Raw genomic sequence first — 14,364 nt, forward strand, 5'->3', positions numbered from 1 at the left:
AACATTTATGAAATCTAGGACATTATGAAAAGACCAAATCCAAGAATTACAGGAATAGAGGAAAGAGAAGAAACTCAGGATGAAGGCACAGAAAATATTTTCAACAATATTATGAAGAAATTTTCTTTAACCTAAAGAAGTAGATGCTTATCAAGTTATAAGAATCACACAGAACACCAAATATAGAACAGAAAAAAATCTCCTTGCCACATAATCATCAAAACACCAAACATATAGAATAAAGAAAGAATATTAAAAGCTATAAGTGAAAAAGAAAAGCATACGAAGGAAAATCTATTAGAAGAGGCTAGATAGAAATGGGCCAAGCAGTGTTTAAATGGAAAAAAAAAAACACCTGGCTTCTCAATGGAGACTCTAAAAGCCAGAATGATGTAGGCATACATTCTAGAAAATCTACCACAGCACAGATGTTAGCCAGCACAGAATACAATACTCAGCAAAACTTTCGATCACAATACATATTGAAAATAAGACATTCTGTGATAATACAAAAGGTAAGCAATCCTACATTTACATTTTTAATATATATACATTTTAATATATATATATACATATATATATATATATATATATATATATATATATATATATATATATATAAAACAGGGGCTCTCAGGTTCATAAAGGAAACACTGTTTTAACTTAAAACACATATTGATTCTAATCCATTCTCACCAACAGACAGGTCATCCACACAAAAACTAAACAAAGAAATGTTGGAGCTGAATAATGCTATAAACCAAATGGAGGTAACAGGTTTTCACCTGAACACAAAACAATGCACCTTTCCCCCAGCACACATGGCATTTTCTTCAAAATGGACCACATACAAGGACACAAAGCTAGTCTCAACAGATATAAGAAAATTCAAACAGCATCTTGCATCTTGTCTGTCCACCATGGATTAAAAATAGATAGTGACAACAGAAAAAAAGCTTATAAAATCATGGAAAGGAATAAATCAAAATGGAAGGAAAATGGATCAGAACAGAATTAAAGACTTTTTAGAATTGAATAATAATAAATACACACCATACCAAAACTAATGGTCACAATTAAGGTAGCCCTAAGAGGCAAAATATAGGTACATAACTTAACAGTATTCCTGAAAGCTCTATAATTAAAAGGAGAAAAATCACACAAAAGGAAGAGATGACAAGAAATAATCGAACTCAAGGCAGAAATCAGTAAGATAGAAGCAAACAAACAAGAAATCAGTGAAACAAAGAGTTTGGTTCCTTGAGAAAATCACTATGACTGACAAACCCCCAACTAAATTAGCGGAGAGGCAGAGAGAGAATATCCAAATTAACAAAAGTAGAGAGGAAAAGGGGGATATACCAGTGGAAACTGAGGCAATTCAGAGAATCATTAGGGTATACTTTAAAAACTTATTTATGCTTCACCAAATTGGAAAATCTAAAAGAAATGTATAATCTTCTTGATAAATACCACTTACAAAAGTTAAAATAAAATTCTGATATGCAATTTAAACAGACCCATAAATCCTAGTGAAAGAGAAGCAGTAATGAGAAGTCTCTCAACCTAAAAAGCCCAGGTCTAGATGGTTTTAGAGCATAAATGTATCAGATTTTCAAAAAAGAGTAAAAGCTAATCTCCTCAAATAATTCTAGAAAATATAAATAGAAGGAACATTGATCAATTTGTTTTGTGAAGCTAGAGGTACCCTGATATTCAAACCATATAATGCTCCAACAAAGAAAGAGAATGACAAACCATTTTCTCATATGAACATACATGCAAAAATTCTCAATAAAATACTTGCAAACCAAATTCAAAACACCATCTAGCATGATCAAGTAGGTCTGATTCCGGAAATGCAGGGAAGGTTCAATATATGCAAATCAATAAATAAAATCACCCATATAAACAAACAGAAAGGAAAACACCCTTTCATGATAAATGCCCTGGACAGATTAAGGACACTAGGGACATAGGTCAACATAATAAAGGCAGTAAGAAGTAAACCCATAACCAATTAAACTTAAATTGAAAAATAACTCAAATTATGCCACTAAAATCAGTACTTGAAAATAAAGTACTCAGAAAATAAAGTACTTAAAAAGTCTTAGCTAGAGCACTAAAAAACTGAATGAATGGAATTCAAGGGGATACAAATTGAAAAGAAGTCAAAGTCTCTTTATTTGCAGATGACATGACAGTATACATAAATGACACTAAGGATTCTGCCAGAGAACTCCTACAGTTGACAAACACTTTCATCAAAGTAACTAGATATAAAAAATTAATTCACAAAAACCAGTAGTCCTCCTATATACAAACGACAGATGGACTGAGAGAGGGCCCTAAATAATATATCTTGCGGTTAATTCTAACCACACAAGAGAAAGACTTTGAAAAAAAATTGAATAAGGTATCAGAAGATGGAAATATCTCCCGTGCTGATGGCCCTGTAGGTTAATATATTAAAATTAGCCACCCTACCAAATGTAATCTACAGATTCAATACAATCCCCATCAAAATTCCAAGTTCTTCACAAAACTTGAAAGGAATTGAAAATTTAAACCTTTTTCTGGAAACACACACAGAGAATAGCTAAAACAATCCTAAAAAAATAAAAGAACTGCTGAAGGCATCACCATTGGTGTTGCAATAAAAACAGCACAGTACTAGCACAAAACCCAGATATAAATGTATACACTTACGGAAGCCTGATCTTTGATAAAGAAGCCAGAAATACACACTGGGGGAAAAGCAACATATTTTAACAAGTGGCACTGGTTAAACAGAACCGCTGCAATAGAAGCAGATCCACATACTTATCACTTTGTAAAACTCAACTCCAAATAGACCCAAGACCTCAACTTAAAACCAGATACACTAAACCTAATAGAAGAAAAAGTGGGGAATAGCTCTGAATTCACTAAAACAGGAAAAGACTTTCTAAACAAAACACTGTTAGTACAGTGATGAAGATCAACAATTAATAAATGGGACTGCATGAAACTAAAAAACTATTGTAAGGCAAAGGATACTGTGATTTATACAAAACAGCAGCCTACAGAATGGGAAAATATTGCTACCAACTACACATTCGATAGAGGACAAATATCCAAAATATATAAAGAAGTCTAAAGTTAGATACAAAGAAGACAACTTAATTAAAAACCTGGGTACAGATCTAAATAGAGGAAATGCAAATAGATGAGAAACACTTAAAGAAATGTTCAACATCCCTAGTCAACAAGAAAATGCAAATCAAAACTATGTTGGGACTTCACTTCACACTTATCAGAATGGCTAAGATCAATAAACCAAGTGACGGCTCATGTTGGTGAGGATGTAGAAGAAGGAAAACACCCACCCACTGTGGGACGACCAACTTGTAAAGCTACTATGTCAATTCATCAGAAGGATCCAGCTATATCACGTTTGGGCATATAACCAAAGGATGTTCAATAATGTTCATTGCTGTTCAATTTATAACAGACAGAAAATGGAAACAATTTAGATGTTTGAAAACAGGTGAATGAATAAAGAGGATATGGTATATTTTATACGATGGAGTATTAGACATTAATGTAATAAGATGTAAAATTTACAGGTAAATGGAAAAAAAAATCACCCTGAGTGAAGCAACCCAGACTCAAAGGGACAAATATAGTATGTATTTGCTTATATGTGGATATTAGCTGCTAGGTCAATGATAACCAAGCTACAATCCATACAAGTGGCCTTTGTAAATCAGTCACTAAAATCAAAAAGCTGAAAAACACAGATAAAGGAAAATCAACAGATATTTCTAGATAATGGATACCTATTTTCAATTTTTTTTCTCAAGGCTATCAAATACAAAGTTGGAAAACTACCATATTTTATTCTATTAAATAAAAACCATGTAGATAATTTCTAAGCAAACAATAAATTAACTTGAGATCGAAGAAAAGTTTAGTTACAATAAAACAAAATCTAGCAAACTTAATGAAAAGCAAAGAAAACCTTAGTTACTTACCAGCAAGAGTACTTGTATGCCTAAAAGCTCTGACCTGGGAATCTGATAAACCAGTCAAAAGGGAGATTACGGTGTCCATCATATACTCATCATAAATTATGCTATACTGACATTGTCGAATCAGGACTCCAATAAATTCACAAAAATTGGAACGGAATTTTTTCCACTGAGGGCCAGGCATGGTAAGGGGGTAGTCACCACTGTCCTAGAAGATGTAAAAAGAACTAATTAGTATTGCAAGATAATCGTTAGATCAGATTTTTATTTCTACGCACAGAAGAATATTGTATTTCCAAATACATGTAGGCTGAAATATATCTTTTTAATATTAATAGTGGTACATTATTAGTGGTAATGTTTTTGTTTTAAACATGTACAAATCTTAAAGAGCTCAAAACTACCATATTAAAATCAGTATTGACTTCATTATTCTAAGTTTCTTAATAAAAATATCAGTTCCAATTTATGTGTTTACACTGTTACAAAGATAACTTGAAAAGAAACTGAAAAATAATAGTTTAAAAGAATATTTACTACTGAATATAAATGAAGTAATTAAGATTCATCTGTTAACATATCACTTTTCATATTTATTTTTTATTCATTTGCTGAGAGAATAACAGATAGACACACCCAACACATTTGTGCCACAGTGCAATTATGGAAGTCAAAAGAGAGTCTGCAAGTGTTGGCTGTTTCCTCAATCAAGGAGTTTTTAGACATGGAGGAAGAGAAATATAAAGGAACATATACAGAGAGGAATATAAAGGGGAAGAAACAAAAACACAATGGAGTGTGGGGGTGGAGTCTTCATGATTTGTGGGGACAGGATCTTATTCATTTTCTGGCTAGCTGATTCGCTTTTCTGATCATCAGGTCGGATCCCAATATCTGTCTTTGGGTTTTTATTATTCACTGTACATTTGGAGCTCAGTGTTTAGAGAGCTAATTCATGAAAACGCTCTTTGTATCTTTAAAGCTATGGCATAAGCTGGAGCTATACCTGGCTGGAGTCACTGCCCTTTGGGCTAGATTTTTATTTTTTCTCTCTTTGGCAGGCTTTCCCTGAACCCCCGTCTCAGGCAGCGGTCAAACTAGGTAGCTGTCTTTAAATCTAGTAAGGCTTTTACTGTTCTGTGAAGCAACAATACATCTTCATCAACACTGGTGGCAGATTTGGTTAAGACAGTTGGAAATTGTTAAAGGGAGAAATTAGTCATAAAAAGATTTATGCCCACATTAAAAAAAATGGGAAACACAACTACTTTGGAGGGATTTAGATTTATGTTTCTCTATGATAATACTCTGGATAGTTTGAAAATGTAATGATTAAATGAGGGTGATATCTAATTTAAATGGGATTTATATAATGTCAATTGTAAATACTACTAGTTTTATCATTTTTGTTTTATCACTAAAAAAGTTGGTTAATCTGAGTGTTAAGACACAGGCCTTAGAAAAACGTAATAAAACAGATTCAAATCAAGGCTGAAGAATTTAAGGGAGAACTAATTTCAGTGTTGGATTATAAGAATAGAGAGAGAGGAACAGCCTAAGGTTTCAAGTCAACTAACCATAATATATCTAGTAGACTTACAGGAATTGACCAATGCAAGAGGATCTGTTACAGCTAACAATGTTAGATTTAAACAGTTTCAAGAAAGCAATATTCACATATGACATGTATTCATCGTTTGTGAAAAGAATTTTAAATTCATGTATAGTTTGTAAGAGAATTATCACTAAGGATGGAATAGAACTGACTAAAGGAGTTTTACGGCCTGCTCCACAATTACAATCATGAAGTGCCTGGTTCAGAGAAGAGCTAAGATTATTGAACAGAGTAAAGTTAGAGGTAAGGAAATCCCCCATGATCAAATTCTTGGAGAAGGAAATCATGCCACTATACAAAGGCAATATATATGTGATGACCACATTCTGAATTTATACCGTAAAGCAGTTTTGAATGCTTGGGACAAAATTAGACAAAAAGGAAAGGATATTGAATCATTTACTAAAATTACACAGGGTCGAAGGAAGCCTTTACACACTTTATTGACTTCAGCAGTAAATAGAATGATGCCAAATTCAGAAGCTAGACAAATAATAATTGAACCTCTGACTTTTAAAAACACTAATAATCAATGCAAAAAGATAATAAGGCCAGTAAAGGCAATATCAGCACATTTGGAAGAACAGATCTAAGATACAGCTAATATTGAAACTCATAACCATGATGATACTTGGATAAAAGAGGTGATTTCTAGAGGCTTGAAGAAAGATCAAAATGTCAAGTATTCCGAATGTGGCACCTTAAAAGGGGTGTAAACAGGGAGTTCCTAGAAAAAAATAATTATTATTTGTCTAATAATCAGTTCAGAACGGCCTTCCCTTCTGTATTATGCAGAAGGTCTAAGGAAAGCAGACAATGGACTAATGAATGTAGGTCAACAAGAGATATTCAATGTAATCCTTTGCCTTCAGGAAATCCATGAGGGGACTCTTGCAGGCCCCTATGCAGAAACGCCTTTCCAGAGCAATGAAATAACCTAAGGCTTATTGTAAAACAACATACTGCTCTGAATAATATAAGCTATACAAAAGAGAACAAAAAAAAATCAGGAGGAACCATAAAGCAAGTATTTTGGAAAACTTCTATAAATTAACAAAGATCAAAACTAAAAATATAAATAAATGATGTCATTGGAGGTCTGGAAGACAGAGGGGGAATGTAACAACAATTTCAACAAAATCTTGGCAACCAAATTGGCTTCTTCAGAACATAAATGTTCAGATTTTAGGGATCAGAACTTTATCTCAAGTAAAGCAAAGCATGAGATGGGTGGAATGTTTAAGTCCAGAAGGACAGAGAGGAATCTTAAAACCATATATATGTGGCAAACATAGCAATGAAATTATGGGGATGTGATTTGTTATAGCAATGGATTACTAAGATTAACATTCCCCCAATCATAGAAACAAACCATAAAATACTGTATGATTCTGGGAAAAATATTACAAGTTATTATAAAGAACAGTCACTGACCATTCAGGCTGTACAAGAACGGGGCACAACAGCTGCTGCTATTTTAAAGGCACCAATAACTCTACCTTTAAAATGTTTGACTGACAAACCTGTACGGGTTAAGCAATGGCCTTTAACAACAGAGAAACCACAGCCTTTAGAACAGCTGGCAGAGAAGAAATGAAATGGTCAGCATATTGAAGGATCAACCAACCCTTGGAATTTTTCTGTATTTGTTGTTAAAAAGAAATCTGGAAAATGGAGAGTGGTAACGAATCTAAGAGTTGTTAATAAGCTGATTTGGCCAATGGGCTCTTTACAGTCTGGAATTTCTTTGCCTTCCCTATTGCTGGGATACATAGTAAGGACCAGGTAAATAGAAAGATTGCCTTAAGCAAGGATGGAAAGCAAAGCAGACAAGAAAAGGGCTGAATGAAGCAAACATGAAGAAGACAACTGTAAGAATAGAGGCAGCAGCTGGAGAAAAGATGTTAAGGAAATATCAAAGTCTGATTCTTTAATAAACAGAAACAAAACTTGACTACAGAAAACAACAAACAAAAGAATCTGACACACAAACTTGTACAGAGCCACGCTGCGCCAGAGCAATCAAACCTTAAGAACTCAAAAGACATGAGGCTGTGGGTTTGCACTGATGAAGTTATATTCTCTAAGGACTAGGATCTGGAGGTTTTATATAAGGCACTAGTCTCTGGATCACAATGAATTTGTAATCCATCATTGTTGGAGGAAACCCACTGAAAACTATAAGAGTTTTCATAAGCTATCTTCACAGGATGGCCTCCAACTTCTGGATTCACCTTCCTGACTCAGCTCTCTAAGTAGTTCAAACAACAGATATGTACCACTGTGCTTGGTTGCAATGCATATTGGATTTTAAGCATATCCCAAAGGCCAAACTACTAAAGTGACTCCCAAAGAAAGGAAACAGGAAAGTAGAGAAACTTATAAGTATCTGAGAAGTATTTACAATTTTTCATTATCCTCATAATGAAATGAAAAGGTACACACATATTTATTGTTTGTATGAGAGAGACAGAGACTATAAAAAGGAAACATAATTAAAAGTAAACTAAGTGGGGCTAACAAGATGGCTCAGCAGTTGAGTACTAGTTGTTCTTCCAGAGGTCCTAAGTTCAATTCACAGCAACCACATGGTGGATCACAACCATCTGTAATAGGATCTGGTTGCCCTCTTCTGGTGTGCATGAAGACAGAGATCTCATGTACATAAAAAGTGTAAGTAAATCTTTCCAAATTAAAAAAAAAGCAAGCAAAGTATATTATAAAGTGCTTAAAAATTTGCACACTGAAATCTTTTAGGATACCATGACCCAGAAATCCACTAAAGGAGCTCCAAATTCAAGATTAGCATTATCTAAATGCTTACATTGTTGCAATCACTGCTTAACATGTAAACTCATATGTATAAAGTTTTGAATAGTCATGATAGAAACAGTTTTCAGTTTAATTTTTCCTCACAGGAGGTCATTGGGGTTTTACTCTATGTCTATCCATAGGATTTTCTTGAGGTACTGCCTCCCATTGAATCTTGAGGTCAAGAAGTCTTAGTAATCCAACTGTCTCTCTCAATCAGCTTTTAAGTGGGTGCTTGGGATTCAAACTCAGGTCGCAATGCATGCACAGCAAGCACTCTTACCCACCAAGTCATCATCCCAGCCCTCACTGAAGAGTTTTTATAATACGTCATTTTACTTCAAACTTATTTTCACATGAAAAATCTATTAGTACAGTTGTATGGACACTTACAACACAGCGTAGACTTTACTACAGTAAATGAGAACTCTGTACTCACGTCTTCTGATGCAATGGAGCAGGCAGAATGTAATACTTTCTCCACTGTTTTAATTTATCATATATTTTTAAACATAAACTTATTTAAAAAGCAGTAAGCTTGACAAATTGCCAGAGAATTAACAATACATCCTATGAAAACTTGAGCAAGTCCTTTGAAGATTTTTGAGAAAGATGGGACAGAAAGGGAGTATCTCTGTAGGCAAATTTATGTTATTTAATCTTTCCATTAAGTCATAAAATATTTTTAACAGTGTAACATATAACAGGAAAAACTGAAACTTTAATTTGAAATGGGAGGTAATTTGAATTTCCAGAAATAATATACAGCATTTAATTTATATTTTCTCAATTTTCACAATCATATTAACAATTGCTAAAAATAAAACCTCTGATGATGTGAAGAGATACAGAAATAAAAAGTTTAATAATAAAATTTAAGCAAAATAGTTCAGGAAAGTAGATATAATTAGAAAAGAGAAGAAATGCTAGATGGTACAGGACTGGAGCCTGGGGCTACTTAAAGACCTAAGAAAGAAAGAGCCTAAGTTTAATACCTGCCTGGGTACAGGACCAGTTCAAGGCCAAACTTGACAACTTACTGAGAAACTACTGAAAAGTGAACATACAGACACAAAGAGAGACTGAAACAGGCACACAGAAGAAAGATATAGCTCAGTGACAACATGCTTAACAAGTTGAAAGCACAAGATTTAATAACAGCTGTCTCCAATTAAAGGGACAAAAGTTTGTGTTAAGTTGCAAACATTTTAGTAGAGCAGAATAAAATCTCACAACTTAGAATAGGACCAAGTGAATATAGTACATGTGATAGACTACAAAAGGTTTCCTACATAAAGTTAACAAGTGTATGGAAACTATGTCAGCTGACCTTGAAGAAACATAATGAGAGTTTAAATACAGAAATTTGAATTAATAAAATGGTAATTAAGTATTATGTATTGAATTATAATCTAGTGGCTAATTATAAACAAGAATATAGTAAATCTACTGTCTTGAAAAACCACAAACAACTGTGGGCACTAGTTTATATCTAAATAAAGTTGTTATAAATAATTGTAAAAACTCCTGCATACCTAAAGTTTGTTACACTTCTCTTGATATCAGCATGCCACAGTCTCTACCTCCAAGATGCTGGGATGAAAGGCATTCCGGGTCTTATCAGCAATATACACCTATAATCCTAGCACTATGGAAGTTAATGCAATAAGACTAAGAGTTCAAGATCAACCTTAATTGACAAGAAAGTCTAAGATAGCCTAGGCTACATAACAAGACCCTGTCCCAAAATTAAAAAAGTAAAACAAAATTAGCTTTTTGAATAAGCATTATAATTTGTACTAAAGAGCTGAAGTAAGAGAATACTTGGGTAGTAATGTGTATTAAGAACATTTTCTCCAAAATTAAAGCATTTTTAGTTTAACTCATTCTACCTACATCTCACTTATCAGGTGTATACAAAGAAGCAAAAATATAAGATTTTCTTAAAGTGACTGTCAAATAAATGTATATTTGTTTTACATGTATATTTATAAGTAGATGTTTTAACGTATCATAAAAATTTGACTTTAAATTATATATACCTTTCTTGATCAAACTGTTACTTGTACTGTGAAAGGAAAATCATTGAAAATATTCCTATTAAGACATATTCTCTAGAATACTACATGAAATTTTGGAAAAATACTTAGTAATGTAAACTAAATTTTTTCATGGGCAATTTAATTCTCTGTGATTCATTATTATTCATAACTGCTTACTGTTTAAGAAAAAGTTTAGGAATAATTTTGTCTATACAATGACCTATTTCCCTAATTTTAACTATCCTCTAGTTATCTAAAATGCTTCTACAATGAAATGACTGTTTGTAATAAACACTTCATTTATCTCTGTATTCCCTTCAGTTTTTATATTCATACCTGAATAGTATTAATAAAATAGTTTTGATTTATTTCCTCTTAATGAAGTAGCTATCAACTTTTATTATATATTAGAGTCAATTAGTCACCAAAATCACTTCCATGAAATTTTACATATAAATTACAAATGTACCACAAATCATTAAGAATGTCTATGTGGGTGACAGCTAAGAACTTGAACTTTTCAAGGATTAGGTGAGCTAGTGGCACCAAAATAAGGCAACTCCATATCTATCACCATACACAAAACTCAAGTCCAAATGGATTACAGACCTCAATATCAGTCCGAACACACTGAACCTGATAGAAGAGAAAGTGGGAAGTACTCTACAACACATGGGCACAGGAGACCACTTCCTACGTATAACCCCAGCAGCAAAGACATTAAGGGCCTCATTGAATAAATGGGACCTCCTGAGACTGAATACACTTTATAAAAATTCTTTTATTTGTTTGTTCTTTTTTCAAGACAAGGTTTCTTTGAGTAGCCTTGACTGTTCTGGAACTAGCTCTGTGGGCCAGGAGGGTCTGGAGCTCAGAGAAACGCCTGCTTCTGTTTCTTTGAGTGCTATAATGCCCTATCACCACCTGGCTAGATATAAATTCTTAACCTAATGAGAATTTAATTGATTGAAAAGTATCTCTATAAAAATATTTCAAAATTCCAAAGTTAATTAGATTTTAAGTTAAAGTAGCACACATTTCTTATATTCCACCACAAAACAAAAAGAGCATATAGAAGGTCCTTGTACTTCAACTCATGAACGTCTGATACAGTTTGTTTTCCCCTAGACTGTCACATGAAGTGGCAGCTTCATGGAGTTCTTGGGGTCACTGAGACTGCACTCAAAAGGAATGCGGGGGAGTTCCCTCTCTGTCTTGCTCCCTGACCATGACATGTTTGGCCAAGTGTTGCCTTGATAAGCTGAAGTTTCACAAAATTAATAGGATCAGGTAAATAGATAATAGCTGAAACCTACAAAAGCATCAGCCAAAATAAAAGTTTCCTCTTCATAAGTTAATTAACTTAGTATAAAACACATATAGATATTCACACCAACTGGGAAAAAATAAACTATAAAAAATGTCATCTAAGCCAAAATCAGCTTTTATGATCAAACAAATTGAAGAATTAAAAATTCTAGAAATTTAAGAGGTGTTTTAAACATAAAATTAAAGAAGAGAAATTGGGGCTGAATAAATGAATAAACCATTAAAGCACTGGCCAGGGTTCAATTCCTATCATTGCCATGACATCTCACAAACTATCTATAGCTCCAGTTTCAAGGGGTCCGATACCCTTACATAAACACACATGCAAGCAAAACATAAATGTATATAAGATAAAAATAAAATCATTAAAAATTTAAAAAATAAAGAAGAGAAATAAAAGATATAACAATGCATGAATAACAACTCACTTAATTCCTATAGAATGTGACTAAAATATGACGTAAAAGATGTAGGCAGACTATTTCTGTAAATGAGAACACGTAAAATACTTGTGGTGTGAAATGTAAGATAAATTGTGACAATCTGATTGGAAGGGCATCAGTCAAATTACATATATTTTTATTGCTTTATTCAAATGGAAATTGATATTAGTAAAAAGAAAGAGCAAATCACAAAAATTAAACTAGAGAAGATAATGCTGTTACTGGAAAAGAGGAACACCTTCTAGGAAATAGATATCTTCCAGAAATCAAAAGGATACATGAGAAGAATAAGGGATGAATTTAAGAGAATACAAGAACTAACATTACCACAAATACAATATAAAAATTAAACTGTGAAACAGTTTCCGAATCTTATAATACATCAGAACTAGTAACTGTGATTAGTTTGTGAAGAATAAGAATAGAACCACATATTCTAAATGGAAATTAGAGCACCCAAGCAGCATGTTCCAAGTAGAAGCACACAAGTGTGTGGAAAATCTAGAAAGTGAGAAGATTCTGTGCCTCATAAGTTTTGAGAAATTTTTGATTAAATACAGCTAAGCAAAATTTTCTGCACTAGAATTTCTAACAAACTTAAATAATATGTCTCAATAATGTCCAATATAGGTTTACATACAACACTGCTCAAATTTACCCAACCCCTAACCATTTTCCCTCTAAAGCATTTAAGAAAGGTAGCATTTCATGTTGGAAATAATTAAATGAAGTCGAGAATGGGAGATTGTCAGACTTAACGCAAAATGTTAACTTTAACTCAAGCCTTTATAAAAACTATTGTCTTCTTTTATGCACCAAGCCAAAAACTTTTGGACTAATCAACATATTTAACAATTCAAAAGTATATGAAATCAATTTGTACAGATATTGGAATATTATACCTCATCAAATTCTTCAGTCATTTTTCTGATGATTTCTGCATTCTGCATATTTCGAAACATCTCTATTCTGACAGTACCTGTGGAAAAATAGATTTTATAGTTAATCTCTACCTCATACTAAACAATAAACCTAATCTCATCACTATTGCAAAGTTAAATAAAATTATTTGGGTTTCCTTTTCATCTCAAATTTTTCCATTAATTAAAAAAATTATGAGGAGAAGTATCTTGCCTACGTGTGTGTGTGTGTGTGCTGCCTGCAGAAGCCAGACAAAGGTATCACATTCCCTAGAATGGGAATTACAGATTGTTGTACACTACCATGTGGATGCTAGAAGCCAAACCCAAGTCCTCTGAAAGAGCAGCCAATACTTTTGACTGATGAGCCATTTTTCAGTTCCTCAAATTCATTTTATACCACCTACTTTAAAAGAGCATATTATACAGAAACGTAACACATTTCAATTAAGTTTTTCTAAAAACCACGTGATTAAATTCTATACAATGATTTTTTTACTATCCTAATTCTTTTGTATTATCTTATGGCATAATTTTACCCCAAACATGATTATATAATTTATTAATATACTGATGTGAATTTTTTAAAATGTATTTTCAAGAAAAATCAATGTAATTTAAGCCTGGGGCTATACAGATTAGTGACAGAGCACTTGCAGAGCACAGCATACAAATGGCAACAATACAGTCCGTAGCACGGCCTCCAGGCCCCTCCCCTTCCAAAAACATCAATGTAATTTTGAGACAGGAATAATGGTAGAATGCTTGTCTAGTATGCATAAAGCACCCTGAATTTGAGCTTTAGTGCTGAATAAACAAGGAACAGTGGTACATGCCAATAATCCCAGTACTTAGGAAATGAGGTAAGGGGTATCGAGTTCAAGATCATTCTCTGGTACATAGCAAGTTCCAGGACAAACTAAAATGCATAAGATGCCATCTCTAAGATCAAAGAGAAAAACCCTGTAATTTAAGGAAATTAAAAGTTTATAATGAACACTGAGGCAGAGAATCTTGACTTAATATTTTAAACAAGGTTCACTTTTATTTGGGTAAGTGTAACATATTCAAAATTTTCGTTGTTTTGTTTTTGGGGTGCGTAGGTGACTCAGTGTTAAAGGCACTTGCTGCCAAGCCTGATCCAAGTTTCATCCCTTGGACCCACATAGTGAAGAGAGAATCAACTTCTAC

At 33.2% G+C, this 14,364-nt stretch overlaps 1 protein-coding gene across 3 annotated transcripts in view; it reads right to left on the reverse strand.

The window, feature by feature from the left end:
• The window catches only part of Stag1 (stromal antigen 1), a 324,334-nt gene that overhangs the window by 151,718 nt on the left and 158,252 nt on the right, over positions 1 to 14,364 (reverse strand). For 2 of the 3 annotated variants that reach the window (XM_041677069.1, XM_041677068.1), the window contains exons 6-7: positions 13,156 to 13,232; positions 4,017 to 4,221 (exon numbers count right to left, since the gene is read on the reverse strand). In XM_041677069.1, coding sequence (XP_041533003.1) covers positions 4,017 to 4,221; positions 13,156 to 13,232 — 282 coding nt within the window. The remainder of the gene's footprint in view (positions 1 to 4,016; positions 4,222 to 13,155; positions 13,233 to 14,364) is intronic. The other variant, XM_041677070.1, reaches the window with a different exon arrangement.

This window comes from Microtus oregoni, unplaced genomic scaffold (genome assembly GCF_018167655.1).
Source record: "Microtus oregoni isolate MIOR12 unplaced genomic scaffold, Mior012 000028F_ref0000031, whole genome shotgun sequence".
Taxonomy (NCBI): domain Eukaryota; kingdom Metazoa; phylum Chordata; class Mammalia; order Rodentia; family Cricetidae; genus Microtus; species Microtus oregoni.